Here is a 12,893-nt window from a genome sequence, read left to right as displayed (position 1 = left end):
AGATAAGGTTACAGACTCTTAACATTTCCCTATATGAGCAATTTCAGTGTAATTCATTTGCTAAAAGAGAGAAAAAGCACACAATAAAACTAAAGATGGATTTGCCTGATAGCATTATATCAGACACAGTGCACAAGAAAACCCCCTTTAGTTAGATTTCACTTTAAGTTTGCAAATTTTATTTATTTCATAATACATTTTCTTTTCTCAGAGTACTGTGGCACATAGAGAATCTGTATTTTTTGCTTGTTAATATTTTCCCCAACATGTCATATGGATTGCAACAAACGATTGCACATAAAAGTGAATGGCCCGCCTGTGGAGCTGTGCACAGTGAACCTCTTCGTAGTCGTCCACACTGGATTTAAACAGGAAACAAAAGTAACATTTGTTTGTTTTGTTTTGTTTTTTTTTAGCTCTGTGTGAATCTCATAATTACTGAGTATCTGGGACACTGTTACAATAGTAAATTAGACTTCCAGTGTAAATCCAGCCTTACAAGTCATGACAAATATACACGATCTCTTGCACACAACACCGAAAGATTTGTCAACTATGATTGGGCAATAAACACATTATTCTATATCATATCCATCTTTTTCACACATATACATATATTAACAAATTCTGTGATGAGATAATATATATATTTTTTTACATTAGAAAAATACAGGACACTGATGATTGGACCCCTTGTGGCTGTGCTTCTCATGGGAAAATTTTTACATCAATTTGATAAAACCAGAAACATGCTTTTTTATACATCAACACCTCTGGAGAACAAGATTGACAAAAGTACAGGAACAGTGTGCAAACCCAAAGATGTGAAACGCCGGGATGAAAAGGTCACTAATAGAAGGGGCAGAGCATTCACACGGAAGATCATCACACCTTTTCAAGCAGTCTATCAGGAAATCCAACCCTGCTCTTGAGCTGTAGCCAAAAGCAAAAAGGGAATGCGTGGCTAACTGAGATTCTGACTAATGAAAGTGGTCACAGAGTAAAGAAAAAAATCACACAAAAATGAAAGGCAGTATTCTCAAATCTAGTGTTTAAGGAGTACAAGTACACTATGAATCGTACTGGCTGCTCCAAAAAATGCCTCTTGTCACCTGTGTTTTTGTAGCATTTACCATCGTCATTACTGGCAGAATATCAAATGGTAAATGCAGGCTTACACTGAAAGCACTTTGAGTCATCACACATGAGAGAGAGAGAGTCTGATAGGACTGACTGAGGAGGGCTCCTTTGAGGAGAGAATAAAGCCTTTAATTTGCAATAGTACTTATTTCAGCGGTATTGCATAAAAACGTTCAGTAAGTACAAAAATAAATTGCTTGTAACAAAATCATGGTTTCATGGCATTTGTTATATAGCCCGTCAGACTTCATTATGTAAAAATCTTGCAAGATTTGCTGAATGCAACACAGAAATAGTTCAGACATGACCCAGCAAAGGGGAAAAAACATAAAAAATATACATTTCGCTCAAATAAAAGGCCACAAAGTTTGAAAGTAAACAAAGAAAATGACAAGGAGGAAGATAAATGACCTTGCGTTGAAGAACAGGCCTACTGCACAAAGGAAGGCTTTAAGACCGAACCTGAACATCAGACCCGGGAAGCTCTGTGTTCAGCTCCACATGGGTCTTCATTCAGACATTATTAAAACCTTATTTTGATTCATTTAAATGTAGTAGCTTTCACATTAAGGCTGTTGTGTAGGTGTGTGTGTCTACTAATCAGTTCTTGTCAGCTATTTCTTTTCGGAATAAATGAGGGTGGACTTCTTTACAGTTATTATACTGTTGAAGAGGAGCAAATTGATGCCAGTATGCTTAATAAGAAGCTAAATACGAACCGCCAGCGTTTGCTTAAAGCTTAGAGACTGAAACAGGAGAAAGCAGTGAGCCTGGCTCTGTCCAAAGTTATCAAAATCTTGTTTGATTTAAGGCTGCTATGATGGACACTATCAAATGATAATGTGAAAACAATGTGTTGCTTGTGGTGATGAACTCACAAAGAATATCGCCTGAATCGGTAGTTCCCACTGGCTTCACAGAGTTTTATAGAGTTTGAGCCCATTGTTTAGCTGTCCAGCCCATAACTTCATGGTTTCCCTCACCCTTCTCTAAGCAAACTTTTGAAATGTTCTAAAAAAAAAAACACAAATTAGACTTGTTTCCACTAACTGCTCTGGAGTATAAACAAGCTGGCAGTATGAGCCACATTATACATGGCTGGGATAAACAGAGTAGAAGAAGCTGGAAATAAAACCAGTTGTTTGCTAACTAACAAAAAAAAAACTTCAAGAAGACAGCAAAACAAAACTTTGGCCACCAACAACATAGAAATGGAGCGAAGCCTTCAGGAGATGTCTTCGATCAAAGAAAAAAAAGTTGGAATTATTCTTTTTTGTCGGCTGATATTGGTTATGTTTCATGATGTCACGAAACAAGAACACAGAAGTAGAAGCAGCCAATCAGTCATGTGAGCTTATTGTTCACTGCGTCAAAACTTTTTTCTTTTTTTTAAAGAGTGTTTCCATCATCCATTTTTTAACAATTTTTCAAAAAAGTCAAAAACCACCACAAGTAGTGTACAAACACTTTTGGAAAACTGGGGAAGGTTTTTTTCCTAAATTTTCTTACTCCATCTAATTCGCATATAAAAAGTGTTATGGAAACAAGTCTACTGTGTCATTTAGTTTTTGGTTAAAAAGAAAAAAGAAAAGAAAAACTCAAAGAAACCCACTGTACGCCAACTGCTCAGCATCGACCAGTAGACGGACACAGTTAGCAGCTTGTAGAGTCTGTTTAGCAGCTCGATATTTCCCTCAGGAGGTGGAGGAGACCAAAATAGAGCTAAAAAAAAGTGACTACTTGACCTCGTTTTACTTTATGAACAGAGTCAGGGTAGCTGTTTCCAGTCTATATGTACCAGTCTTTATGCTTGGCTGCTGGCTCCATTGGAGCTTCTTCATATTTAGCGTACTGACATAAGAGTGGTATGGATTTTCTTATTTAACTCTCAGCAAGAAAGCAAATTATCTTTCCAAAATCTTGTACTGTTCTTTTAACTAATTTGTTTTTAGCTGTGCAGCTACAATGGCACATTTTCTCAAGTGTGCTTTGTATTCCTTTATTGCCATCATAGTGGCAGGAAAGGACAAAAAAAACTATTCGGTCCTGATACTTCGCACAACGAAACACTATTTTCTGGTTTAATTCTTTCAGATCGTTAAAATATCAAAAGTGTTACAATCTTCCCCCAAATGAGGACTACCATCTGATAGCTGTATGTATGTGTGAAGCTTGACAATCATTCAAAAACAACAACAACGACAAAAAAATAAAGTTCTGGAGGGTGCTTACAACATGATTAGATTCCTCATAACATTTCATTTGGTGAAAAAGAAGATGCAGTATAAAACGCGGCTCAGCCTCTTTTTGGGACACTGAATCACAGAAAGTTTCACATGATTTTTCCACAGCTTCATTGTACATTAAATCACAATACTCTTGCAAACAGATAGAAAGAGGGAATGAGTTTTTCGTTGTCTGTACAGGTATTCTTTTTTGAGTCGGACAATGAGGAGTGTTTGCAGATTTTAAGGCAGAAACACTGGCTGTTGAGTCACCTTTTGCATTACATGTTACGTTGTGTGGTGAGGAGAAGAAAACTGTCGGGGAAAACGGGGGGAATGAGCCGGTTGTGTCTTCTGAGAGGCGTTTGACTGAATGTGGTACCGTGCTTGGCTGAGGGATGAGTGTTGGGTGGGTGACACAGGGCAGGTGTTGGCCCCTGCTTGGCCTGGATCTGGAGGCAGACGCTGGGTCAAGGCACTGGATGTGAAGGGCCCCCGTCCCCTGGGGCTCTGAAGTGGCCCTGAGGGACTCGTTGTGCTGTTGACTGTCACTATGGCCGAAATACTTTCACCTGCTGCTCTGGCTCCAATTTTTCTGAAATGCAAAAACCAAAACAAAAAGAAAAACACCCATCCAGTTCAAAAAAATCCTGGATAACCCAGAAAAAGAGAAGCTATCAATAACATATGACTCAAATGAACACAACTGACTTACATCCAAGTGTCAGGACAATCTCCCAGGCTGTATATTTAGAGCATACTGTATGATGCACAGACAGAAAGGACACTCTAAGCTAGAATCAATGACATGATTACACGTCTTGGTCACTGATTTTGCCCCATTGTCCTGTCTGCTGCCCGTCTTTGGAGCCATGCTGAAAAAGCCACCCTGAATCAGAGCTATTGTGTGGATGCAGGTGAAGGAAAAAAAAAAAAAGAGAGAGACAAAAAAAGAAAAAGAAAATAAAGACAGCCCCAACAGAAAAAGGCCTTTCACTGATATGAAAAGGAACCGACTTCTTATTGGTTGATAAAACAGCCTTATCCCTCCTGTACTGTGTGTGTGTGTGTTTCCATTTGGCTGCTTTACATCTAATGGGGCTTTTCAGTTCGTCCCTTTTTAGCAGATGCATTCACTTTTACATCCATTCAGTGGCCTAGCTCTTCTTTGAGGACAAAGCGCAAAATGTGTGATGTTAACTAAAGGTGAATAGAAGTGTCCCCTTGTCTCTGTATCACTCTCCTTGTGTAGCTGTCTCGGTTTCTTGCACCCCCCCTTCAGCATACACTGTTTATTGTATAAGTCAGCAGTTAGCAAACTCAATTTACTGCTGCTTCAACCATTGCTGACTGATGAGTGCCAGGTAGATAGCATCCACATTTTAGATTAAATATTGCAGAGTGAAATGCAAAATTTAAAATCATTTTCAAATAATGTATCTTTATTTCTACAGACATTCATGCCTGGAAGCAGATTTGTTGCAGTTTATATTTACAGTTCTCTTTCGGTTATTTTCTACAAAACAAGACAAACTTGTTTGGTACCTTTCAGTGGAGGCGCTGGAAGCTTCCTCCTCTGATGACGCGATGAGTCCAGTGTTTGAGGCTGTAATGAGAGCATTCTTCTATCATACAACGAATAACATCATTTAAATTAGCAAACCATTAAGACTTGGCTGCTACACCTTCTCAGCTTTTCCATTTTAAATATCAAACCTTATGCTAATAATAATAATTTAATAAAACCCACTACAGGTGAAGACGGTCAAAACTGTAACTAATAAATATTGACATGAAACTTCTCCAGCTGAAGTCTTTCATGAAAGCAATTATTTTCTATTACACATTTTCTTAAGTTTAATGTTTAAATAGTCAAATTGGACACAGCCTAATTAAATATTCATGGATTTGTATACAAAGCCAGGTTCAAAATTCTTGATCCATTTGTTGACACATCAAAGTTAAAGGTTTTTAACGAAGGAGATTTTGCATTTAATCATTTCATCAATCAGAAAATATTGTCATCAACCACCTTGGTTTTAGGAATAAAATGTTGTGTAAATAAGGCTGTGACTGATCCATGAATAAGCCCCTCTGTACAAAACTAAGCATATGAAGCTAGAAAGTTTTTTGGCTCATAGTATGCGCAAAAACAAATTCTGAAAACCGCCTTTAAAGTTATGCATTATAATTTCAATCTACAGATCTAAATAGGCAAAGTGTAGAAACATAAACATCTAAATGTATATTTTGGATGATTCCTTTCCACTAGAAATCATGTTACAGAAGCAAAATAACCTAAAATCTCACAATGTAATAATGCATGACAAAAATAGTTGCTTCTGCCCGTAGTATCTTGCTTTAACATACAAGCACTATATTATAAGATCTACTAATGTGCTTTTAATAGAATTTAAGTGACCTGTGTGTAGCTGAGTGTGACAGACTTTACAGAACCTGAAGCACAGTGAGGTACCTTAGACTTTGGCTTGAACTTGGAGAAGTGATTGCAGACAGTCACGTTTAACCCAGCTGTTTTCAGAGCTGATATCCTGGCCTCAATGTTTGATATCTTGAAGCAGAAAGAGGATGTGTTTAAGGAACATGGACTAACGCCTTGTTATCTTTGTTCAGTTTCAGTCAGATGATAATGCACATTCAGCTCTATAAAGCAACCCCCTTCCGGTACCTGTAGTTCAGACTGCTGGACCTGAGCGGCTGCAGTAGCCACTTGGTCTTCCAGAAAGGCCAGCTCTGTGTCTGTGGTCCCACTGCTAATACCACGAGCACACTGCTCCAGGTCCCCCAGTGCCCCCTCAAGGCCATACACGGCTCCAGCAGCCAGGTACACCTGCACAGAGAAGAAACTTTTAGTTTCCGTTCGCATTCAGGTGGCGAAGCTTATCGAGTTGAGGTCCTCTTTTGCTTACATTCTCCTCCATCTTGGTGAGCCTCTGGTCCAGCCTGCGGGTCTCGGAGCAGCTGGAGATGGGAGAAGCGCTCATGGACTCAGAAGGGGTGTAGCTCTCACCTCCCGCCTCACCAATCAGCTCCTCTGTAGCGTTCAAGACCTTCAGCACCTCTGTGGTGATGCTGCAGAGTGAGGCTGCCGAGTATTTCTGTTGGAGTTAAAGAGCACACACAAATATACTTCACAAACAGCGTAAAAAGGCAAAAAAACAGATACATTTTTGATTAAAAATTAAATGCAATGAACCATTGGGGTCAGATAAGAGCTGGGAAACCTTAGAAGTGACACAATGAGCAAAAAGACTGAATGTAATAGGACACATGTACAGAAAATGTGTAAACATCACATTAAGGACAAACAAGGGTTTAATGCAGTAGAACGACATGAAGTAATAATGAAAAACATCTTTCATTCAGAAAGCTAAGGGAAGCAACAAAATGCAATTATCCAAATATACAACTTTGGAATATTTTATAATCATCAGCAGAGTAAAAACATCCCCATTTTAAAAGGAGCAAATGAAGATAATGCGGCTTCATGTTTTGTTATTTTTTTCCCCCCAGCACCTGAACCCTGTGTTCTCAAGATGCATGACCCAGAAAAAAAGAAGAAAACGTAACAGGTGATACATGGACATGTCTTTGTCACAGTTTCTCTGAGGCCTAATTAATCATTCTGTAAACACCCTCACTTATACATGCTTGGGCTGGAAGAACAATCAGAAGAAGCAGGAAAAGAAGCAAATACAGCTTCAGGACAAAGCCAGAGAAGTAGCTGATCTTTGGTTTTGACAGTGGACAGAGCATCTCTTATCACTGTGTAGCCTTTTTAAAAAGTAGATTGCAGCATAGAAATCACAGCATTTGGATGTGCAGCTGTGAAAACAGGAATTCAATGGCAATTTAAAAATTTTGACAAAAAAAAAAAAGAATTGGTTTTGATCTTTTTGTCGCAATTAGTGCATGAATTTTCAAAACAGTAGCCAAACAACACAGGCTCACTTAATTAATTTGGGAATGGATGGACAAATTAGTTGGCGGAGCTCTCTCGTTACCATATCCAAACGCTTTCGACGGACAAATGAAAACAGCACGTTAGTCATTGTGCCAGCCAATGTCTTGGTTAACTGGAGCAGCTCGCTCATCCAAATTAAAGTTCGTTTTCAAATTCCACGTGTCCGTGACAAATACTAATTCAAAGGTGCCTCGTAAAGAAAGCTGCTGTTTCATTTTCCTGAATAGATGAAAACACCGAGCAAGAAAAAAGGAAAAGGGTTGGTAAAGAGAAACATATGTTATTCAGTAATGAATGAATCACTGGCGCGAGCTTTGATCAGGGGGATTGGACGCATATTGATCCCTCTCTCAGACAGACGCCGTGCGACAGTCTGAAAGGCCAGGTTTTAGCTGGTGACAGGAGAGGCAGGTAGGGAGGAGAAAGAGATGAGGGGCAGTTATCTTTTTTTAAAACCGCCATTCAGTGTTCTTACAAAGACTGAGACACAGAGATGGACGTTCTGAGATATTGATTTGGGCCGGCCAGAGGAGAGTGGAAATGTTCTCATTCGCTCTAAAGAACCAGGCCATCGCTACGTGGATCAAACAGTCTGAAATCCAAACACGTCTCACTGCTATTGACGAAGAAGATATACTTAGTGCATGTAAAAAAATACATAGTTTACTTCCATATTATTAAGACATATACGTACGGAAAGTATAAGTCACTGCATAATATAACTTACAAGATATGATACTTTTACTTTTATCATATTATTGCTGCATTAATGCATCCTGTTAGAACCATGAATCTGCAAGAAGTTTTCACGAGAATAGAAAAACTGACTTTTTTCTTAGCGTTGTGACACTGTCTTTTGAGTTTTTGTTCTAACAATTGTTTATAAACCCCCATTAATTTAACATTTAAACCCTCAGTTTTTTAAAAATGAAAAGTCACAAAACCTGGAGATATGTTGTTGAATCTTAAAAAAATGTAACTAAAGCTGTCAACCAAACATAGTGGAGTGAAAAGTACAAAATTTGCATGTGAATTGTTGTTAAATTTATTTAAAAAATCAACAGAAAGAGATGCAACAAGACCAAACAATACATTTTATAATTTCTAGTACTTTTGAACTTGTTTTGCATCTTTTGTCTATACTTGATGTGTGTCCTTGTGGTCGTTTATATTCTTTAATTTTTATGACTCATTTGTTGGTCGCCTAGTCGACTTTCCTACAGAAAATGTGACACAGATGACCGCTATGGCCTGCTTCTGCTATAAAAAGAATAACCATCAACCCACACACGTCCTCTGCAAATGACGTCTTATACAAACTTCCTGCTTGACAATCGATGGAAACACAACATGAACTAAAGCAATATTTGCTTCACAGTTTCATTTTAATGTATTTTTGCATTTTCGTCTCATTTGTAGAATCTTTTGTTGGTTTTTGTAATCGTTTTTTTGTTTATTAGAAAAATGTGTTTCTTATGAGTTATGTGGATTAAAATGTGGGGTGTTTCATTCATCATTTGACTAAATCTTAAATAATTTAGCAAGCAGCCTGTTTGTCCATATATCTGCTAAAAATGTTGACATTAGTCCTCATTTAATATATGTAGGGCAATAAAGGAATAAAGGCTAGATTCTACTTTAAAATGGTTTAAATATCAAAAAAACATCACTGCTGCTGTCACGTTTTCTCTTCCACACATCGAACTGAGCTGCCCCGACCAGTTTATAAAGGGAGCAGAAATAGATCACACCAGTACATGTGTCATACTCATTGTAAAAGACAAGCATTACTCATAGGAGCCCTCATAATGAGTGTGCCTAATGACCAACATCGACCCCCATGACTCAGATGCAGCATCCAAATATGTGTGTGTGTGTGTTAATGTGTGTGTGCCTGACTTTGTGCGGCTGGTCCATATTGATGTGTTGACGAATAGAGTGGATTTACAATGTGAGAATATCAGTGCCTAAGAGATCTAGCCTAGATTTTATCGAGACCACAACGGTCATACAGTGTCTGCTAAAAAGAGTTTTGATATTAGACATGCTTTTGTAGTTAGTATACAACAAATCAATGTCCTTTAATATTTTCATACAAGAAATTATGCAATATATGTGCTAGCGGACATCAGTCAAACTAATTTCTCACAGAAAAAGATGCTTTTTTCCCCTCGTTTGTGGATTGTATAGCTGGACAAGTGTGTCCGACAGCAGCACGCTCAAGGTAAATCAAGCCATATGCACATTTGTACATTTGAGCATGATGAACAAACTACATTCCAGAGCCTAAGAATTAGTTTGTAAAAAGCCACAGCCCACGTGTTGAACATGACATTTTAATAGTTCTGGCTAGAAGTTACTATTTAATTACATCTCAGATGCTTATGGCCAATGCATTTCAGGAGATGTTTGTAATTTACTGCACCAAACTCAATTTGCCTTCGGCTGATTCCACTCCAGGCCTAAGCCGTTTATCAATGTATACAACATGGTTCAGGCATTATTTAATAGCTGCATACCTCATACATTTTGCAGCACATCTGAGCCAGAGTTTAAACTGTGGTGTCAGTGGTTTTACACATTCGTTCCATCTGCTATGTACAACAGTCACGCTTTTCACGGTGTCTCATGTGGCAATGCTTCATCCCAATCTATTCAATCTATTACACAGTGCATATTGAACCGAAGCTCGGCTTTAAAAAAATGATATCTCAAATCAAATCAATATCTGTCTGAAAAATCGCAATTGGATCTTTCCTCCAAATTACTCAGCCCTGTTCTGATCATTTCGTACATTTGAGAGAATGCGTCTTTCAGCTGAGAAAGGTGGACTATGCTAAAGAGCAAGAGCAATGGAGGGAGTTTTTTGAATTTAAGATGAGTAAAAGTTCACACAAAACATGACTGGACCTGTGGGTGTAAGCTGAATTCTGACCTTTTGAGGCTATTGTTAGTAAAAAAAAAAAAAGTATTTGCAGTTCTTCTGTGATAGCTGGGACATTGCAAAGGTGTGATTCTAAAAAGGAGCTCTGGAACAGGAACTATCGTAGTGTCATGTCACGCTGTCTATATTATTAACAAAAAGAAGTCAAATATGAGGCCATTTCAAACACATGCACACCACCACAATGCTGCTTGCACTGACATAAGAAATACACGCTTTAAGTGAAAATACGCGTTGTTTAATGTGTGTGTGTGCATGGATGCAGGCGTGTGTGTTTCCTGTATGGATGCAGTGGGGTTGGGCAGGGATTAAATTAGGTTTGTGTGGTTTTTATGCAAGACATCAGAGGATGTCTTTGCTTTCTAGCTCATATATCTCACCTGGTGTAAGATAGAGGAGAGCAACTGAAGCCTCTGCTGTTGCTCCGAGTCATTCTGTCCCACCTGACACACACACACACACACACACACACACACACACACAAACATACATTCACAAAGAAACACAAAAAAAAACAGACATAAAGAAAGAAGGAAACACACAGTAACACAGGAAAAACACAGGATGAGGCACAGATAAGCACAGCATTGATTGTCACATAAATACATGGGCAATAGAGGAGATAATAAAGGAGATAATAGAGGAGGGTGGGATGATTAAGTGTTTTTGACGGTTAAAGGAGAAAAGAAAGAAAAAGAAATTGATCAAAGGCCGGACAAACGGGCACAAGCACATGAGTGGAGAATGGAAATCACATCCACTGTATTTTGTTCTCATCTCCTCACCTGGTTGTTTGACAGCGCCCCCTCCTGGGAAGAAGGCGTAACAGCAGGCGAGCTCGCACTGGATCCACTCCTCCTCGCTGCTGCTGCTTTCAGCCCCGCTTCCTTCTCCACGTCTCTTTTATGTTGCCTCTTACTTTGTCTGTTCGGCTCTCTTTTGTCCCCTCTCTTTTGTTCCTGATCATCTACTTTCTCTTTCAGACTCTCGCCTCGTTTCTCCAACCTCCTCTCCCTGACTCTAACTTCTTCCCTCACTGAAGCACTCTTTATTAGTCTCTCGCTCCTTTTCATCTCTTGTCCGTTCACTTGTTCCACTGCTTCACTTGCTTTCTCACTTAATTTGTCACTTGCCCGCTGCCTTTCTGTGTCTTTCGGCCTTGATTTCTCTCTCTGTCTGTCGCTTTCTTGTTCCGTCTGCTTGTCCGCAGGCCACTGTGTGCTCTCATCTTCAGATGAGCTGTTGTCTTTGCTGTTGGCACGGCTGACCAGCTGACTAAGCCTGGATCGTATCTCCTCTTCCAGCGGGTCTCCGGAGCCGGCTCTAGGCCCCGAGCTGTTGGAAGAGAGCTGGGGTCCCGGAGCCAAAGAGTGGGGCAGAGGAGGGCCGGGGGCGGGCGAATTCGGAGCCACCGTGTCCAAGTCCTCTGGCTCAGGTGTCATGGCATCTAATTTGAAGGCGTCTGGTGCAGCTGTGGCCACTGGCACGGTGTCAGATACTGTCTGATCCTCACTTAAGCCTCTCTTCAGCAGGTTGTTGAGTAGAAAACCACTGTTTTCCTTGAATATGAAAACACATGGACGAAGATGGACACAAAAAAAAACAAAAATAATTATCAAAATATACGAGACAACATAAAAAATTACTAACTGAGTTTAAAGACCAACAGATCTACTAAAGAGACAGGGCGCTACACTCTCAAATTAAGATCCTTAATTTGCTGCCTCCCAATGGTGAGACAATATTTTACAACCAACGTTGAGTATCTGTGATTAAAAATTTCTCACCAGTTGGCACAGTGGGAACTTAAATTGAGTTACTGTTAAGAATCAATTAGAAAAGAGTGGCTCATAAAGTCAGTCTAACTACAGGTGTGATGTTTTACCTGTACTAAGGGGTAGATGGACTGTGTATGGCTCTGGCTTCCAGGCCTGCTCTGCTCTGTGGACGACTCTCTCTTGCTTTTCCTGCGTCGCCGCGATCTTCTGATGGGGTCACTCTGCTTCTCCTCGGCCTCGCTGCTGTCTCCCATCACCTGGGAACGACGGTGGGAAGCAACGAAGTACATGTATTTACATGTAATGCTACTTTACACTTCTGATTCACAACAACTCGACAGGAAAGTTTTTATACTAAACTATTTGTAACTTTTCTGGCGTGTCACAATTTCAAAAAAGCAGGGTTGGGAAATGTCTGTGAGTTGCTACTTCTCAGGACTGAATCCTCAAAACCTTTCACATACTTTCATATAAAGAACTAAAATTATCCAATGTCTGAAAAAACAGAACAAATTTGTGCAGCAGAACTTTGTTTATTCTTTCTTCCTCCGCTGATGACCTCATGACCCCAGATTTGTCTTCTGATTCAACTCAACTTTATTTATAAAGCACTTTAACACAACAGCCGAAGGTCGAAACAAAGTGCTAAACCCAAAATATAAAACTATTTTAAAAAGCACAGCAGTGCCTTCATCTGCTGAGGAAACTGAGGACTTCTAATGTCAGCAGAGGCATTTTAACCCTGGTTTACACCTCACTCATCGAATCCATCCTCACATTCAACATTTCATCCTGGTACAGCTCCCTCTGCACTAAACACA

At 39.5% G+C, this 12,893-nt stretch overlaps 1 protein-coding gene across 1 annotated transcript in view; it reads right to left on the bottom strand.

Moving 5' to 3' along the window:
- Nucleotides 1-3,882: 3,882 nt before the first annotated feature.
- myripb (myosin VIIA and Rab interacting protein b) overlaps nucleotides 3,883-12,893 on the bottom strand; it is a 111,653-nt gene continuing 102,642 nt past the window's right edge. Inside the window, exons 10-16 of the mRNA XM_008295535.1 lie at nucleotides 12,180-12,329; nucleotides 11,080-11,853; nucleotides 6,296-6,484; nucleotides 6,055-6,216; nucleotides 5,842-5,937; nucleotides 4,911-4,971; nucleotides 3,883-3,960 (exon numbers count right to left, since the gene is read on the bottom strand). Of these exons, the coding sequence (XP_008293757.1) occupies nucleotides 3,917-3,960; nucleotides 4,911-4,971; nucleotides 5,842-5,937; nucleotides 6,055-6,216; nucleotides 6,296-6,484; nucleotides 11,080-11,853; nucleotides 12,180-12,329 (1,476 nt within the window). The 3' untranslated portion in view covers nucleotides 3,883-3,916. The remainder of the gene's footprint in view (nucleotides 3,961-4,910; nucleotides 4,972-5,841; nucleotides 5,938-6,054; nucleotides 6,217-6,295; nucleotides 6,485-11,079; nucleotides 11,854-12,179; nucleotides 12,330-12,893) is intronic.

The sequence above is a fragment of the Stegastes partitus genome, unplaced genomic scaffold (genome assembly GCF_000690725.1).
Source record: "Stegastes partitus isolate 25-593 unplaced genomic scaffold, Stegastes_partitus-1.0.2 Scaffold1056, whole genome shotgun sequence".
NCBI lineage: Eukaryota > Metazoa > Chordata > Actinopteri > Pomacentridae > Stegastes > Stegastes partitus.
The sequence above is the reverse complement of the archived record's forward strand: the minus strand, read 5'-3'. Positions and strand labels throughout refer to the sequence as shown.